Source organism: Taeniopygia guttata, chromosome 3 (genome assembly GCF_048771995.1).
Source record: "Taeniopygia guttata chromosome 3, bTaeGut7.mat, whole genome shotgun sequence".
Lineage (NCBI taxonomy): Eukaryota > Metazoa > Chordata > Aves > Passeriformes > Estrildidae > Taeniopygia > Taeniopygia guttata.
In genome coordinates this window covers 95,313,340-95,332,300 of record NC_133027.1, presented here as the reverse complement: position 1 = coordinate 95,332,300, position 18,961 = coordinate 95,313,340, and the positions used below count along the sequence as shown (strand labels likewise).

Genomic DNA, 18,961 nt, shown 5'->3' with positions numbered 1-18,961 from the left:
GCAGGACTATGCTGGGCATAGAGAGCAGCCAGGTGCTGGAGGAAAGGAGGTGTGAAAGCAGAGCACCTACGCTGTGCCTGGTAGGAAGCTGAGAGCAATTTTTGAGTTCTGAGTCCTGCAGTCTCTGGTTACATGCTCCAAGTGGAATTTTGCTCTCATAAAAATACATGGAAAGCTGCTAATGTCAGTGGAGAATTACCTGCCTATTTCAGATCTAAACTGAGTTTCTGTACTATTATTCACCTGCTCAGACAGTTGAGTAACTGTGTTTTGTTGCAGCAGAGATGTGTGTTTTATCATGATCTTTTAAAAATGCTTTGAAATCCTTTGCTAAAATCTGCTTTAAGTATGCCCATTTTTGGAAAGGGATAGGGAGGAGATGAGAAATACAGTGTTACAGCCACATCTTTGGGTACTGCAGCAACAGTAAGCACCCCTGAATCTTGGCTGTTTGAAATAAAAATCCCAGAGCCTTATCTGAGACTGCAGCAGCCTGTGTGTAACCTACCCACTCCTGGCTGGAGACAGGAAAATGTTCCTGATCACCATGAGTTTGGCCAGGGAGCTTTTGCCTTCGTTGTTTACTGCAGGTAGTGTCATCTCCATCTACTTTTCTTTCTGTATTCCTCTGGTCCTGGGAATAAGAGAGCTGTTTTCCATCTGGTCCGTGCTACCAGGACCAGTTATGCTGTCTGCTTTCTCAAATCTCCCTCTGTCAATCTCATGCTTAATGTTCTCTTTAGCCATATGTCCTGGTTTTACCAGCTCTTCTGCTTCTGTTCTTTCTCTTCCTTGCTGCAAACTTCTCAAGGATGTGCCTTCTGGGAAAGAAGATGTGTTTCATGTATTAAAGCTGGAAGCTATGGGGACTTGCTCACTCTGTTCTCAGTCGTGTTTGCTCAATAATCAATGTGAAATTATCTGTTTTGTGGCTACCCAAGCTCACAGATTCAAACAGAGCAGAAAATCAGTCTTCAGGCTGTGGGTTTAGATTTATTTAGAATGTAAGGTCTTCAGAGCACAGCTTTGTGACACTGTGTTCAGGTGTGAAAAACACTCAGTGCTCCAGAGGGGTTTGTGCTTCCTTCCACCTGCCTGGGACAACTCAGGTGGCAACCTCTGGTTTCTTTTTTCTGCAGCATCTCAGGCTATGGAGCTGCAGGTGGGAAAGGAGGGAAGAACACCATGGTGCGGTCCCACGGAGTGTCTGTGCTGGGAATTTTTGACCTCCAGAAGGATGATACTCTGTATATCTTGGTGGGACAGCAAGGAGAAGATGCTTGTCCTAGTGTAAGTGATTGCCTTTCTGTTTTGCCTTCATCCCTTCTACCAATACACAGAGTTTTGTCTTTTCACACAGAAAAACGTTGTCCTCAAGGGGTTTGGGGCTGTAGGAGTGAAGAAATAGGTACAGTTTTACTGGGAGAGCATGAAAACATGAAGTACCATGTCCCTCTGCTTGCTTCTTTTCAGCATTTGGGCCCCATTTATAATACACAACAGGTTCCTGACTGATCTGAGTATCTCAGAGCCCCTGTGTGGGGGCTTGGAGACAAAAGACAACCCAGCCTTCCATTCCTCTGGAAATCAGTCTTCATGGCTGATTTTGGAGGGTTTTGCTCTTGTTCCACTATTGAGCCCAGCCCTGCCATTATCATATACTCTGCATCTCTAGAGATAGCCACATCACAGGGCCTGCTTGGTTATTCTCCATATGAGAATAAGAAAGACAAATCAATCATTGTTGGGTCAGTCCTGATTTTTATGTCACTAACCAACCCATGCTGCAAATGTCTTGACAGAAAGATGAGTACTATTTGCATGCACTGTAGTTTATTGTTTAGTATTCTTTGGAGGAGGATGTAGGAACGGGACACTCTCATGGAGCAAACAAAGCATTTTCTGATGAAATTTCACCTACAGGTTTGAGCTGAACATTTAAAAGATATGCATTTCTCAGCTGATAATGGCTGGCATCCAAGAGATGAAAGCCTAGCAGCCTGTTAGAGCAGAGAAAGGTTGAAGGATATAGACAAGTAAAAGGGGTATTCAAGGCTGGCTGCTGAAGTAAATAATGTTAAAACTAGAATTACACATATCTACAAACAAACCATTAATATAAAGCCTTCTTGAAATGAGAAATGGCCTAACTCAAACGTCCATCCAGTGTCTTTAACTAGGACATTCCAGCTGAGGGTAATATATGGACTCATTAAATTGCAGGCCACTGTAATCTTAGTGAGAATTTATTGAGTGCTAATGTAATTCTTTCATTGAAGCAAAGAGATTGCATTGACTCGTAGAGGAGACTTTTACTAGATTGGATTGTAATCAGTTATGTCTTTGCCATGAAGGATTATTTTTTTTGTAATCTAGTGGTTCCTTTGGGTCATTGACTTTGTCATTTTATTAATCATTCCCACTCAACTCCAAATCAATTAAGGAGAGGGGAAAAAATAGGGAAAGGAGGACTGTTAGTTCTTTAGGCAAGTCTGCACACAAAATGGGTGCCACTCATTCTCCGGCACAACTTAGAATATGTTTTGTGGTCAGCAGAATAATTTGTAATTTGAGTATGCTTTTATCGAGTTCTTCTTCCAAAAGAAAACACATACATGAAAGTAGAAGGAAGCAGGAGGTCACTCCTATGATAACAAATGTTTGTGCATTTCCCCCTAAAAGTGCTGTTGGTATAGTAAGTTCAGTGTGCATCATATGTGCAATATAACAAGATAGTGTTACTGAAACAAAACCTGTAAAGTAAAATAAGCTAAAAGCACTTTACAACTTGAAAATGCTCACATCACAGTCGTGCTTGTCATGCACTTTAGTGATCCAGTTTTAAACTAAAACAATAGTTGGGTCATAGTCCTAAAGTAGGCATAAATGGTGGTTTAATGTTTTGGTTGAAATCAGTTAGTGAATTCAGGGATTTACCTAATACAGAAAGTTCAGTATGATCAATGATAATTGATAGAAAGGAAAAATGCTAAGTAGGAAATGTGGAGGCTTTTTAGTGAGGCATTTTGATTAACATCAGGGAGCATTGCAGACAAAGGTGGGATTGCTGCTATTTTGGTAGGCATTGGTAGTTGCAGTAAAATTGCTACTAAGATCATCAGAGATGCACGTTGGCTGCTTGGCCCAACCAACAGGAAAGGAGGTAATCAAGCTTGGGTTCTCTGTCTCTGGCATTTGGCTGTCCTGTGACACGGACAAGGCACATCCTTGCCAAGGTACTTCCTTCTTCCACTTGTGAAATACAGACTGTTACTGCTGGGAAATATTTGCAGCAGGTTCTGCTACATTTTGTACATTAAAAGTCTATGGAGGTGTATCGCATGATAATAGGTATCAGCACTGAGCTTGCTTCAAAATAATTCAATTAAAAATGGCAACAAATTCTTATGGTGCAGGTTGAGGCAAAAAGCCTGTCTTGGTTTGGAAAGACAGGTGTCTGCTAAGGAAGACAGGAGGCTCCCCTGAAATGGAAAAAATATAGACGCCCTCCCTCTGAATTGTTTTAAATTTGAAATTAGGGTGGTCTCTCAGGCTAAAATATGGGAGCAGGAATAACAGTTCTTTTTTAGGGAAGAAAATAAAAAGATAAAATAAACAATGCAGTGAACCAAAACAACACTGACAGAGTCAGAATGCAACCTGACACCCTGTTGGACAGGGTATTGGCTGCAGTCCAATTGGGAATTGTGGCTGCAGCTGTCGTGGAGTGTCAGGTGTGGTTCTGTTGGAGCAGTGATCCTGTAGAAAAGGGTGCAGTCTTGCTCTGAAGATGCAGTGGGAGAGGCAGCTGTTCCTCTGGGAAATCCAGTGCAGGAAAACCGTGCTGGTGTTCCAGAAACTCAATGTTATATCCAGGTAGGAATGCTTGACTCCTCCCTCTGGGTGGAACATCTCACATTGGGATGTTTCAGTTCTTATCAGTCATGCAGTGACACTCAATAGCCTGTTATCAGAAGATGTCTTCCCTGAGAGAGGACTGGTTGTGGAAGAGATAAGGAAAACTGCCCACTTAGCCGAAGATAACTGCCATACGGATGGCAAATAGGATACATCTTGCCTTTCAATCTGGTGCAAAGCCAGATTTTTCTAGAAGAGCATTCATTTGGTTCTGGTCATGTAATTTCCCTGGAGGACAATTTCTTGCTTTGGGAACAGTGAAGGGCTCGTGAGGTCTCTGTGTGCACAAAGGAATGGGGGTTTCTTACCTGAATTATGACTTGGTCTCTGTTTGCAGACAAATGATGTTATCCAGAAAGTCTGCATTGGAGAGAACAATGTGATCGAAGAAGAGATTCGTGTGAACAGAAGTGTCAATGAATGGGCAGGAGGAGGTGGAGGCGGGGGCGGTGCCACTTACATATTTAAGGTATGGAAACACAGTCCCCATGCACCTTCAGCATCAACACATCCTGCCACCTGCCTCTGAAAGATCCCTTATGCACCTCAGGGAGAGGGTCCACAGAGTGATCTCTGGGTATCCTTAATTTCCACTTGAGAGATGTAGGGATCTAGGTTGTCCCTTCACACTTCTTTGAATTGCTGTTCAGTATGTCCACACTTGCTTCCGTGGCTCGGAGTATGCTTCGCAAACATAAGGGGTTGAACTGGGTTGGGGTTTTTCTTGGTAAAAACTGAGATGCTGAAGCATAGCTCTACAGCAAAGGGCAAACTCTGCAGGACTTCATTCACCTCTGGCATTGTGAGACTCCAGCTGTACATTTAGCCTGACGAGAAGTTGAGGATAGGCTGTATCTTTTCTCTCGGCAGTCCTGGAGCTGTGGAGCTCTGATGTTTCCTGTCCTGTGCCAGCTGAGACAGTACTCATCCCACACACTGGTCTCAGGGGAGACACTGTGCAGAACAGTGCTCTTAGCTGTTTCATTTGATAGGAGTCATCACATGAGACATTACAGGCTTTCTAAGAGCCATCACCATGGTAGATACAATTCATAGAGCTACTGAGTCTGCTGTTTCCTGTAGGAGAACTTGGTAGGACTATTCTTTTATTTTCTATTCTTTAATTTTCTGGGTATGGGTGCATAAATAATGCAATGACAGTGTGCAGTGCTGAGCAGCCCTAGACACCTGCTTGGTGCAACATGCAGTAACTATGATGTGGCTGAACTTCCATTTAAATGTCTGGCTCAGTTTGAACATTGCCTTTATTTCTGAATTTGTTAAGATGGAGAACGGAGAACCGATCCCCTTGATAATTGCAGCAGGGGGAGGTGGCAGGGCCTACAGGGCCAAAACGGACACATTTCATCCAGAAAGACTGGAGAATGATTCCTCTATTCCAGGGTTGAATGGAAATTCAGGAGCTGCAGGTAAGGAAAGTTTATTCCCTTTAAGAAAACCTTTGTGAATATGTGGTACTCCCAGATTCCTCCTCCTCACAAGAAGGTGAGGAAAACTGGTGAAAACACAGTTCAGGGGGAACAGAGGGTTATAACAGATGCAAATAGAAGGTACCCACAGTGCTGGATACTTGGGATAAATAAGGGTATCAGAGATGGTACAGCCATAACAATGGCTACATTCTCCCAAAATAGTGCAGTACCTCTCATAAACAAAGTTGTTTGATTTTTGATGTGGGAGTTTGCAGTGCCACTGTGACTATCCTGGTCTCTGCACTGTTTTGTGCTGTGTGGACATACTCAGTTTCTCTGGCTTATGCAGAAAGAACATAATTGCACCATGTCTAGAAGTCTCTGTGCAGAGACCTTGGACTGAGCAAGCAGCAGAGCTGAAAGTGAGTCACTGGTAAGTCTGTTGTGGAGAGTAGGAGTGGGATATATTTTCACACCCCTTACAATAAATTCAGAACAGGAATTGGGTTTTTTCAGAAGTGTTTTAGTCAAAGAGAAAGGGAAGGCTCTGTAAACCAGAAATAAGTGGTTGGAGAGTAGGTAGGGATATCTTTTTACCTTTTCTGTAGAATATACTCATATGGTAGGTGAAAAGAGGTGCAGATGATGACTTTCAGCTGAGGTGTTTTGAATGGATGCTTGTCCTGCAGATCCCTCCAGTGTTTTTTACACAAAAAGTAACCCCTGGCTGTGCCGTTTCTCTTCTCTCAACTGCAGGTGGTGGAGGTGGCTGGAATGATAACACTTCCTTCCTGTGGTCAGGAAAATCCTTGCTGGAAGGTGCTACTGGAGGAAGATCCTGCCCCCAGGCCATGAAGAAGTGGGGGTGGGAGACAAGAGGGGGTTTCGGAGGGGGTGGAGGGGGGTGCTCCTCAGGTGGAGGAGGCGGAGGATATATAGGTAAAGTGGCTTCGTGTTCAAGGTGTCCCTTCCCCTCCTTTAGTGCTAATGATCAGCAAAATGCTGATGATAACTCTCCTGTAGCTAGCATATTTGACTGTTATGTACTAGTATGTCTGTGTGTTGACTTTTTAGCACTAGATGAACTCATTCAGGCTTTGAGCAAAGAGCCAGATGCCAGTGCTTCAGCTGCAACCCTGGCTTTGTGCTCTGCAAAATGTGACATTAAGATCCAGCTGTGATTCCTGAGCCTTTCATGTTGGGGTGGCAGTGCTGGAGCAGGAGGAGCCACAGCTATGTGCTCCCGTTGCCAGCACCTGTGTTTGGAGGACTTTGGTCCTGGAGACTGGCAGCCAGGGGGACGCTGCAGCTTCTCCCCTGCCCTGTGGTGGGCCTTGGTCCTGCACAGGTGGTCTCTGGAGGCTCAGGCTGCCAGCCAGCACCCCTCTTAATATGACTTCAGTCAATGAGGGGCTAATTTTGTGTGCCTCTGTGTCTCAGGGCAGCTGTCAGATGGCATTTTGTTGATTACAACTGGTGTGGGCCAGATTCAAGATCTCTACTAACCCACAGTCTCCTGGGCCACATAGTTTCTGCAGCCATCTGCACTGTGGTGGACTCTTTAACCCTTGGTTCTCCACAGCTTAAATTAAGTATGTGCTAGACTAGAAATCTTGAGAGCTAGTAATGACTTTAAATTATTAAGTGCATGTTTTGTACCAATGTTCCTGTGTAATGCTTCTTTTTCCAACAGAATGACTCACATGATGTTTTTTTTTATTTCACTGAAGACAATTAAAGGGAAAAAGCTATTTTCGTGTGGGGTGGGGGAATCGTTGCATGCTTGAAGTACAAAATATATATCCTTCTAATATTTGTTATCTATTACCCATACTTTGCTTCTAGTATGTTCCATATGCTCAAGCAGAAATGAGAAACTCATAAATTCCTTCAGTCCCCACTCCTGATGGGCCACCCTGCTTTTAGGGTGCAAAGGAGAGGGAGGATATCAGGTTATTCATTCCCTCTGCTGACACAGTACATGCCTTGATCAGCGAGGGTACTAACTTAGCCCTGAAGTACTGGTGCTTTCCAGTCTCTTAGCTACATAAATTTTAACAAGGACTTGTATGTTTCACAGCATCCAAATGGTTAAAGATGAAGTTTGTGCCTTAGTTTGCAACAGTCTACCTAAACAGAGCTAATTAGCTGGTTGTCACAAGCTTCATTATTAAATTGAGGTTCTAGAGATAAAGTCCAGTAGCTCATGCCACAACTTGCTAAATATTCCTGATATATCAAGTGCTTTAATTTTTCTCTTTTTTCATTTGGATGCCTCCCTAAATAGGCTGAATTCATGCATGTTGCCTTTTTATCTGTGTTTTATTGTTTTATGAGCCTCAATCTGTTAAGGTAACTTCTGGTTTGACATAGGTGGCAATGCTGCAGTGGACAATGACCCAGAGATGGATGGGGAGGATGGTGTGTCCTTTATTAATCCAATTGGTACTTTATACACTCCAGCACTTAAAGGTATTCATACTGGTCAGAAGTCTTTTCATGGGCTTACTTCATTTTAAAAATAGTAGGATCCCTTACAACCTTCTGGGGTACAGCTCAGTGTCATGAACATGAGGAGGCAGAAAGTATATAAAATACAGTAGAGAATAGAGAGAAGTAACAGGGAAAAAACAGGGAGAGGAAGCAACAAGACTATTAGGAAACACTCCCAGCAGTACAGTCTACCAGCCTGCAGAATAATTTTGGACAAGGAGAGTGATAACAGAACCTCATAGCTCAGATACTTTAGGAAAGAAACAAACACCTGGCTATTTACTAACAAGCAAGTTCTTTAGAGTGTCCCTTGGTAAAATATCCAGGTGCTGCCCAGCAGTGCATGGGAGTGATAAATACTGCTGCTCCAAGCTGTGTTTTCCCAGAAGTCAGCATCTTTAATTTGTTTGCAATGTGTTCAGAAAACAAGAAAATCTACTCATTAAAAAAAAAAAAGTTTCCCTTAGAACAGCCAGAAGTATTTTCAAATACAGATGCAGTCTGGCCTGGTGGATTCAGCCAGAAAGTTTTGAAGATATTGCGGTGATTGATCTTGGAGGGAGTAAAGGCTGGGAAAGAAAAGGGTGAGCCCAAGGAAATTATAAAAATGGTCATTGCAGTAATTAACTGAGCTTCTTCATCCACTCCTTAGTGACAGAGGGGCACGGAGAGGTGGAGATTAGGCTGCACCTTAACTGCAGTCACTGTGAGATGGACGAGTGCCATGTTGATCTTGAGACTCAAAAAGTCATTTGCTTTTGTGAGCCAGGCACAGAATTGGCAGAGGATGGTGTGTCTTGCACAGGTAAGTAGGTGTGTGGGTATTGCTAACATGTGGGACAGAAAATGCATGGCCAAAGGCTGTGTTTGGACTGTAAGATGTCCTGAAAGTGCTGTCTAATGTTTCTTAAACCTGGCTGAAGTTGAATGTTACTTTCTTTCCTGCTGGTGTATGCTGCAGAGCTATTTTGCCAGGACATAGCCTCATCAATGCTGAGGACTGGGGCGCTGACCAGCACCACTGCTTTGCTCTACAGTGTATGTTTGGCATCCTGGGCAGATCTGAGCAGAGTCAAATTTTGTGCCTGCTTGTGCCAGTTCAGAGTCTGCTCTGAAATCCTGAAAGTTTGCTCGCTGAAAGAATTTCCCAGCTGATCTGAAATTTTAGACCGGTTCTTTAAAGAACAAAAAAACAAGTGCAAGGTGAAGGAAAATATTCCTGAGGAATTGGACATTTAAGGTAAAAGTTCAGAAACTGTGAGAAATTCTGTGCAAGATTTCTCTGAGAAAAACTAAATATGGTGCCTGTACTTGCCTTCCTTTCAAAACCAGGCGCTCAGAGCTCCATTACTAGGTTTGCTTCCTATTCTTGTGCAGCAGTTAGAGCAGGTCACCCCAGGGGTTTGGGATCCTGCTTTCAGCTTTGTCACTGGCATGGGAAAATTGTTGTGTTTTTACCATTCCTGCCTGTAAGATGAGTAAAAAGTATGGTCATTTTGTCAAGGTGAAGTAAACCTTAATAGCGTGATCCTACATGGGGATGCAGCTTCAATACACTGTTATCAGGTTTTTCTGCCTGGATTACATGCATTTAGGAGATGATATATTGCAGTCCTCCTCCTGCTTTTGCTGTGATTTGGCATTGATAGCAGCACTTTAACCCAAATAATGTAATGTTCTTTTCACCCTCCCCAACCTCCTGCCCCTGTTTTTTATGGTCTTGTTTTCACACCCAGGGGGTTCACATGTTAATTGATTGATAGTGAACCATCTGTTTTAATGGCTTGATATTAATTGAGGAAAATGAAACAATGAGGTATGAGAACTGGTCTGAGAACTGGTCATGCCAGACGTTGCTCCTACACTATTGCAGCAATAGATGAGTAAATGGAAAGAACAGCAGAAAAAAAATCTGATGCAAAAAAAAGTGGCTCCTGGAAGATAATTTCAAATATGTAATTCCTTCTTTCTGTTCCAGCTGAGCCAGTGGTTCGTCTCCCTTTCTCCTTGGTCTTGTCTGTAGTGACTTCAGCATTGGTGGCTGCTTTAATTTTGGCTTTTTCAGGAATCATGATAGGTGAGTGCTTCTCTGCAAAAGATATTTCCATACAAGGGCTGGATCTGAGCTAGGGATAATTGGGCCCTGAGAGGCAAAAGGATTCAGGTTTTGAGCTACTGCTGGATTTAATGACACCTTCCCACACACATCTTCAGATTTCTGTAGCTGTTTCTAACCACAGTGACCAATTCGAGGAGGCTTCAGTTACTGACTGCATCCCAAAAGATAGATTATTTTTTGTGTTGTACTGTGCAGCTTCTAGAACACAGCTGCTTCTGGTTTTGTGAGATCTGGTGCTGTTTAATGCTTAAAAGTTCCTTTATTTGTGTGCCTATATACAGATTTCACCTCTTAAGGTATGACATATGAGCTCAAACTCTCACATAGTTTCACAAACTGCTCCTTAGTAGGATGTGGGTATTCTTGGCATTTTTATTTGAAATTCTAAGAGGTATTTTTCACCTTTTCATGTTCTTATTTTAAACAATCTCTCACCTGCATTTGATGCAAGCAGAATAGATTTGAATCAATGAAAAGGAGTCAGGAATTCAAACCACAGCTTTGCCACTTTTCTTTGTCCACACTGTGTGTGGTCTGAAGGAGAGGGATGAACCATGAGCAGGAAATTAGATTGGCACAGCTGTTTCGGTTTTAAGAATTTCAGGAGTTATCAGTTGCATGCACATGGTCCTACATCTGTGATTTCTGTCCTGCCAGTACCTTTCTACAATGACTAAATACTTCTCAGGAGTGGAAGAGTAATCCTCTTTCCATCCAATGAGCCTATCATTTCCATCTCAGGAAAGGGCAACGATTTAAAAAATCAAAGCAAAGGCAATGAGGAGGAAAATGGAGGACAGGAAGGGTTTGTGGATAGGTCATTACATCCATCTGCCTTTGCAAGAGCATGTTTACCCCTTAAATTTTTCCCCTGAGCAACATCTGCTGGAGAAGATGCAATAACTATTACTGTCACAGTCTTTGGGCTCAATCCAGCTCCCACAGAAATCAATAGTGATTTAACCTGCTCATGATTGTCATCTTCTTTTAGAAAAAATCCTGCAATATCAGTTACTATTTCAAGGAATACCCTCAGGTTGTCTTCTTTCAAGGTGTGGTTTTTAATGGCACAACAGAAGTGATGCAAGGAATATAACATTCCATAAACTGACTTCAAATGTGATCCTACACTGTTGTTTGGAAACAGGAAGTTTTGGAAAATTAGCTTTTTTTAATGTACAGTGTGTTATTCTGAGGAAACAGCTTAGGCTATCAATTTTGAACAATATGATGCAATAATTCATTTCAGACTTTAGTCACTTCTGTGTGATTCAGGAAAGTCGGTTATACCCCACGTCCCACAAGTTTCAAACTGGACTTGTATTTGGAAGGTCTGGTTAAACTAAATATAGCATAAAAAAGCCATCAGAACTCTGAGATTTCTCCAAGTGAAATTCATTTTACTTTTTCCTGACAGTCCATGAGCAAACCTCTTTCTTCATAAGGTGTATAAATCTAAGGTTCCTGGATATCTTCAGATCCCATTTTCTATGTAATTATTTGATGTACAGATAAATGCCAGTGTCACTGGCTGGTTTGATTCCCTGAAGCCTGGCCACACCACAGCGAGTCCCAGTGAGAAGGGCTGTCCCAAATCCAGTCTCTGGACGTGGTTAACTGTGTTCTCCGTGTTTAGTGTATCGCCGCAAGCACCAGGAGCTGCAAGCCATGCAGATGGAGCTGCAGAGCCCAGAATACAAGCTGAGCAAGCTGCGTACCTCCACCATCATGACAGACTACAACCCCAACTACTGTTTTGCAGGAAAAACCACATCCATTAGTGACCTTAAAGAGGTGCCTCGAAAAAACATCTCCCTCATCCGGTAAATTGGTCTTTGCCTTCCCCACCCTTCACGTTGTACACCCACATGTCCCGGCTCTCCTAGAGAGGTGTGAGCGCACGGCTTTGTGCAGGCATGTGCAAATTCTTGTGCACTTTTAGGTTCATGCCCCTTTTCATAAAATGTAAAGCTGCAGCACTTAGGCTCGTATGGAGGGGACTAGATTTTGGCATTCACCTTGACCCTTCTGCAGGTGCAGTGTTCATCTCCTGGGATTGTGAGAACTGAATAGTCATCACCAGTGATTCAGTTACATCTTTTACATGCTATGCAGTGAATGGCCCATTGCCATGAGCTGATGAAATTCTGGGATGGTTGAAGTTTGTAGGAGGCTCTTTTAAATCTTTGATGGGATCTTTGGTAAAGACAATGACATCCTTAAGTGCAATAGCAAGGAAAGGAATGGATTTGAAAATGCCAGGCAGTATTAAAAAGACAGGGATATAAAGCCAGCAAGATAATCACATCTAGATGAGAACTTCTGAAAAGCTTTAAAGTGTCTCCTAAGCAAAACTTGAAAATTCAGGGTTCTTGCACACTTTGCTCTACTGCAGGATATTTATGAATGTGACAGTACACTGGTACCATGCAGTGTTACACAAAAAAAATAAAAGTGGAAGCAGGATTCCTTGGAAAATTGGGGATCTTATGGTGCTGAAAAAAAAATATGCTCAGAGCAGTCTATGTAGTCTGCAATGTTTTGCTATCCCTTATCTCATTCCCCCTTACCTGCACATCTTTCTGGACTGCACCTGGAGGTTTTCAGTGTACCTGTGCTGCTGCTCCTGTTGCCATTTGGACTTTGAAAGGATTTTTGAAGTATGGCAAGCAGATAGCAGAGGATACAGCTGGGAATTGGCAAGGGAAGGGAAAGTGGACTTTCTGGAAGGAGAGTGAGTTATGAGCTGTAAGGATCTAGCTTATCCCCTCAGTTTGTAGTAGTTGGTCAGACAGAGCCAAGAATGGTGTCTCAAGCTGATACCTACACAATGTTATTACACAAAGAGGTTGAGTCACAGGCAACACGAGTCTTCAGTGTGGTTTCACTGCCTAGACTGGCAAAAGTACAGACAGAGCTTATGGAACAGCAGAGCAGCTTGTTCCTCCTTGTTCATATGCACAGGAGGGCAACAGCCCATGCAGAAGCAGTCCACTGATACAGCAGAGAACAGAATCAAAGCAGCCCTCAGCCCAGACCTGGCTCTAACAGGAGAGTGCATGCTGTAGCAGAGAGCTTTACTGAGAACCTTTTCCCAGACTGAGATGCAGGAATGCCTCTTGGAGGCTGGAAATACTACTGCCCCATGTGCAACCCATGCAGGGTTGAGAGGGACTCAGGATTTGGGGTGCAGCCTCATCCTCTGCCATATTTCACCATGTCATTATGACAGGCCACTAATGTGAAATAGTTGTTGTTGTACCAGTTGACTTAATGTTAAGAGAGTGAGGACTGAATAAACAGGTATGCAAAATCTGTATCACAAGGACACAGGACAGGATCTATTGTATGATTACGCTTATTCCTTTCTCTTTTTCTTGTAACCTTATTTAAAATAAAACTGTACATTTCATAACATGATCACTGCCAGAAACAATTCTCAGCACAAATTCCTGGAGCTGAGTGCTTTACAAAGCACTGTCATCACCATTTACTGGCTAAGGTACTTGCCCAGAATCACACAATAAATCAGGAAAAGTTATCTGGTTTAGAATTCAGGTCTTTTGAGAATCATTGTGCCTCCTAGTTTCTTGCTCAATGTTTTGTTTAATGGTGATGCAGAAATATCGGGGGAACTGTTAATGTTTTTAGGGTGTGTAAACACCAAGACTAAAGTCCTGTCTTTATTGATCTGTTTTGGAGCACCCACCACTGAGCACTGATACCAAAGCCATAGATGAGTGCTCTCTGTTACGTGCTGCAATGCCAGCAGCTGGATTTCACTGGGGAATGTTCACTTCCATGGATTGCTTTCCCTTCCAATTAAATAAAATGTAGGTTCATAAAAGATCTCAGCAAGGTCTGCTGAGATCATATTGTCAATATCCAGTTCTCCCTGTTACGCTGCCGTGAAAATTGTGAGCCGGTTCTGTGAGCTGTGTCCACAGTGTTATAATGTGTGTTCTCTGTAGTAAAACCTTCTTGTCTTCTCTGGTCTGTCCAGGGGTTTGGGCCACGGAGCCTTTGGTGAGGTATATGAAGGGCAGGTGACAGGGATCCCCAGCGACCCCACTCCCTTGCAGGTGGCTGTGAAAGTAAGTGACAGTGTATGAGTTATCATGATGGTTTCATGCACCTTTCACCCAAGAGTCCCAATGCATTGTAACAATGAAGATGAATGAAGCATTGCTATAAGTCCTGAAGGATGTGGCTAGAAATATTGCTGCTCTGTTGCAACACTTTAATCCATCACAGCAATGATACAACTTGTAGTATATGAGTACGTGAGACTACTAAAAGAGGTCTGTGAATAGTAAATAGGCAAAGATTTCCCACAGAGCCACAGTAGGCTGCAGGAATGAGAATCCATTCTCTGTCCATCCTTCCCATGCTACACGTGGTTGGTAATCTGTCCAAAAGTCTTCACAGGGCCAAAAGCTGCTGGCATACACATCAAAGACCTTGCAAGTAGGAGATGGCTAGTTTTCCAGGGATCTCACCACTCCCTTACAGGATGGATATGCATTGGATGTGAAGCTAAATCCTAAGAGACCCTGGTGGAGTTCTCCAGGCCTTCAGCAGTCTAGCTGGCTTGTTTTCTCTTAGAGATTACATAGCAGTAAGTTCTGCTGCTAGTTATAGATCCCAGTCTTGCAGGAAGGTAGGGTCATAGAACTGCAGAGAACTCAGGAGCTGTGATCTCATTCCTGATCCCCTATACAGCAGAGTCCCACATGTTGAACACTTCTCTGTGCACTCTGAGCTATTTCCTTTGCTGGGAGGATGACAGCAGCATTAGTGGGCCAGGAGTTCTGATATTTACCTTCAACAGGCTTCACTGTCTAGATTAGCAATGCTCTACTGGTTGTCTTAGGGTGAGGTTTCTTTTGAAAAGGAAGGATTGCTGCAGACAGTGTTAGTGCCAGGTGTTCTCTTCGGTAAGTTGAAGTATCTTCTCCTTGTCAACCTGTTTTTTCTTTTCCAGACATTGCCAGAAGTGTGTTCAGAGCAAGATGAACTCGACTTCCTTATGGAAGCTCTCATTATTAGGTGTGTATGAATCACATCAACACTGCTTGTGTAGGCTTGCAAAGCCCAAAAAAATAAAGAAAAAAAGGTTCTTCATAGGTGGTGTCCTCGCAGCACATTTATACAGTAGTTTTAGCACAAATAGAATAGGCATTACTATCCTTTTCTGTTCTTCTTACAAATGAAGAGGCACTAAATTATTAAAGGCTAAATTTTCAAAAGGATCCACGTTGGTTTTCATTACCCAAAGTGAAAAATTTAAAGCCCAGATTTTAGAATTGATAAGATTTTTTTTTTATTTCTCTTGGAGAGGAGAACATACCTTAGGAATTTGGGTTTGACTAGTCAAAACTAACAGATGGCATTGACTTTATGCTGCTGTCATGTCATATGTCAGTATCTGAATTCCAGAATCCATGGAACTACTTTCCCATCAAATTTGAGAGGTGGGGAAATAAGGAAGTATTAGAGACTTCCCCTCAAGAAATATCCCTCACAAGCAGATCCCCATGTCAGTGTGTTACTTAGAACAACATTGCCCTATCTCAACTTCTGCCTCTTGGATGGGGAAATTAAGAACAGACTTTTCTCTGTGATCAGACATGTTCTGCTTCCTATGCCCCACAAGCCTTGCTGTAGCCCAAAAAGAATGCAGAAAACAGGGAGAGAAAAAGCAGCCAAAAGCCACTGCCTCCCCATCTCTGTCTGTCCCTACACTATCCATACAGACAAAGAATGCAGGGTAATGCTTTAGCTTTATCCAGTTGCCCTACCTTTGAGATTTGTTATTTTCTGGGGGGATGGGGGGAAGCAAAAAAGCAAAACATTCCCTGCAGCAAAAAGGTTTGAATGTTTTCTGCTACTGTGCTTTTTGGGTCAAAGTTGCTCCACAGCTGGGTGTCCCTGTCTCCACAGCAAGTTCAACCACCAGAATATCGTGCGCTGCATTGGGGTGAGCTTGCAGGCCCTGCCCCGCTTCATCCTGCTGGAGCTCATGGCTGGAGGAGACCTGAAATCCTTCCTGAGGGAGACACGGCCTAGACCGGTGAGCAAAGAGGAAGTTTTGTTTTATTTAGAGAGCTGCTGCCACTTAGCTATAAAAGAGCTCATCTATGCAGATACTATTTCCCAGCATTTTAGATGGTCACAAAATTTCTGTTGTTGTAAGACCACTGTGGAGGCAGGAGCCAGGAGGATAGGGAGCAGATGCTGCTGGGGCTGCGCAGAGGTGCCTCATCCCTGGACTTTGCTAGATAATGTTGCAGGTACTACCTAAAAAAAGGAGCAAAAGCAAAGTCTAAAAAAAAAAAATGTTAAACTCAAATCTTAACTTCTTCTCACCAGCTGGGGGCAGGCTGGGGGGAAATGTTGAGCTAGTAATATTTTTTTAAAAAAAATATTTAAACTGCTGGTCAGATGCATTTCTGTGGATATCTGCCAGTTCAAATTTGGCATAGGCAAGGAGACAATCCATCCTGGAGCTGTCAACTTAATAGAAAATATCTTTAGTCTAGGGTTTTAAAGATTTTCCCTACTGAAATCAGCATCAATAGGAAGAGACAGTCAGCTAGAAATGTGGAAGAAATAAATTACGATTTCTAGAGAGAATTCAGTATTTCAGAAGAATAAAGCTTTCTCTGAGTCTCTGGGTCAGAAAGTCACACAGATATTGCTGAAGTTTAAGACCAGGACCCAGCTTCATACTTTGTCTCTAATTTCAACAGAGGACAAAGTGCTGCATTTTATCAGTACAAGAGAGACACAAATTTGCTCTAACAGGTATCAATAAGATTCTTCCTTGAGGCATCTGGAAACAGATCAATTTTTTTTATTTTTTCCATGCAGTGTGGTTTTCAGGTTTTCAGACATATAAAATGGTCTGTGAGACTCAGAAGTACTGCAGTCTTCAATAGGTTGCAATGAAGTGGCTCCTTCCTGGATAAGGAGGCTAAACACCCAGAAAGGAAAGTCTGAAATCTGAGCAAGCGGACTTTATAAATACAGGTTGTTTTTCTGAAGCACCTAGAGATGCTCCTACAAATGGGCTGCACTTGATGGTAGGTGAATGGGGAAATTCCTGTTCTGCAGCTTGGTCTCCACTCTCACCCAGTGCACTGTAAAAATGGCACAGACAAGACATGCTGCCAGGTAAGTGCTTTGTTCAAAACTGCCAGGCCAGGCTGTGCAAGATGTGGAAAGATGCAGTTGAGACACGGTGGGGTTTGACTGATTAAAGTAGAGAAGCCAGCTCAGTGATGGTGCAGATCTTGTCAGGAACTACCAAGAACACTAGTCCTGCACAGCAGGAATTTTTACCTACTTGCAGTAAAATAAGTCAGCTGCTTTTGTAGATGACACAGCCTTTAATCTTGACAGGATAAAGTCATGGGAACCTTCTGATCTGAGGAGTTTTTTCTGTTTGGCCCTACCTCAGTCATTAATTCTTCTTTACCATAACTTCTGTTCCTACCAGCAGGAACCTGTGTGCAACCCCTGTGAAAGCCCATGGCAGAAGAGGTTATTGGTTCACTCCATTGCTTCCTTAGTATTTCTCTTTCTGCCTTCACAATCACTCCATCCATTCCTCTACTTTCCTTCTTGTCCTGGTTTGAAAAGACAGGTGTCTGCTTACAGAAGGCAGGAGCCTCCCCTGAAGTGGAAAATGTAAACCCCTTCCCTCCAAATTATTATAATTTTAAAATTAAAAGGCTCTCAGGCAAAGATACAGTAATAGGAATAACAGTTCTTTACTAGGAAAACTAAAAATACAAATGCAATAGTACAAACAAAACAAAACAAACAAAAAAAAAAAACACTGACAGAGTCAGAATAGGACCTGACACCCTGTGGGTCAGGGTGTTGGCAGCAGTGGTGGCTGCAGCCCTCCTGCAGTGCCAGCTGTGATTCTGTTGGATCAGTGATCCTGTAGAAGGGTGGGGTTTTCCTCTGAAGGTCCAGTAGTGGTGGAAATGGGCCTGGTCTTCCTCTGGGAATCAGCAGAGAAGAAAGCTGATCCTCTGGGAATCCAGTGGGAAAAGGCTGTGGTCTTCCAAACCTCAGATTATATCCAGGTAGGAATGCTTGGCTCCTCCCCCTGGGTGGAGCATCTCTCATGGAATGATGGAATTGGATCAGCCATGCTGTGACACTCACTGGCCCATTAATAGAAGATATCTCCTGAAGGGAGGATTGGTTGTGGAAGAGATAAAGATAACAGCCCAATCAACAGAAGATAACTGCCCCACCTCTAACAGATGGGAATAGAATACACACCCCCATTTCCAACCTGAGAGACTTGTCTTTCCAACCTGTGTGAGGTTACCTGAGACTGACCGTAACCACTACCAGGCACAAGGCCTGTTCCTGTCAGCTTGAAGATTCTCCCTGGTTTCTGCATTTAACTTGCTCCCAGGAGTTAAGCAGACCTTGGATTGATGCCTCTGTTTTCTGCTTCCTCCCATGTCTCCCACACTTTGGGAAAGCTGAACTTCAAATGCAGACGGATAGTTGCAAGCTGGAACTGATCCAGAAAAGTAGTTTATATTCTCTCTTTAACAGCTGTGTGAACGTGGGCAGCCTGACTCTGTGCGGATGCAGAGCCACACAATTTTGCTCCATTCTAATGCCTTCTTTCCCCTTGCCTTGCCCTGCTTCTGCAACCATCCCATGTGGTGTCTGCCTGGCAAGAATGACAGGGTAATTCATTATCTGGCTGCTGGGGCAGCTTCTGAGGGGCCAATGGCACATGTGAGTGCTGAGAAATCAGCCTCTGGTGTGTTTTTGATTGCTGGCTCACAAACTGCGAGGCAAGGAGACCATGACTGATGAGAAATGAGATGTGTGCAGGGCACTGTGCTCTGTGAAGTATGGGATCCAGCCCTGGAACTGGATTTACCCTCTGCATACACTCAAGGTGTGACAGAGTCTCTGTACATAAGGCCTGTGGCTTAGTGCTAGTGAATGTATCTTT

The 18,961-nt window shown here is 43.2% G+C and overlaps 1 protein-coding gene across 2 annotated transcripts in view; it reads left to right on the top strand.

Moving 5' to 3' along the window:
* Window positions 1-18,961, top strand: part of ALK (ALK receptor tyrosine kinase) — a 305,662-nt gene that overhangs the window by 272,113 nt on the left and 14,588 nt on the right. Inside the window, exons 13-23 of one of the 2 annotated variants that reach the window (XM_030268872.4) lie at window positions 1,140-1,290; window positions 4,256-4,387; window positions 5,204-5,348; window positions 6,108-6,290; window positions 7,725-7,823; window positions 8,497-8,649; window positions 9,823-9,921; window positions 11,600-11,786; window positions 13,967-14,057; window positions 14,948-15,012; window positions 15,907-16,036. In XM_030268872.4, coding sequence (XP_030124732.4) covers window positions 1,140-1,290; window positions 4,256-4,387; window positions 5,204-5,348; window positions 6,108-6,290; window positions 7,725-7,823; window positions 8,497-8,649; window positions 9,823-9,921; window positions 11,600-11,786; window positions 13,967-14,057; window positions 14,948-15,012; window positions 15,907-16,036 — 1,435 coding nt within the window. Of the gene's footprint in view, window positions 1-1,139; window positions 1,291-4,255; window positions 4,388-5,203; window positions 5,349-6,107; window positions 6,291-7,724; window positions 7,824-8,496; window positions 8,650-9,822; window positions 9,922-11,599; window positions 11,787-13,966; window positions 14,058-14,947; window positions 15,013-15,906; window positions 16,037-18,961 lie in introns of those variants that run through there. The other variant, XM_030268873.4, reaches the window with a different exon arrangement.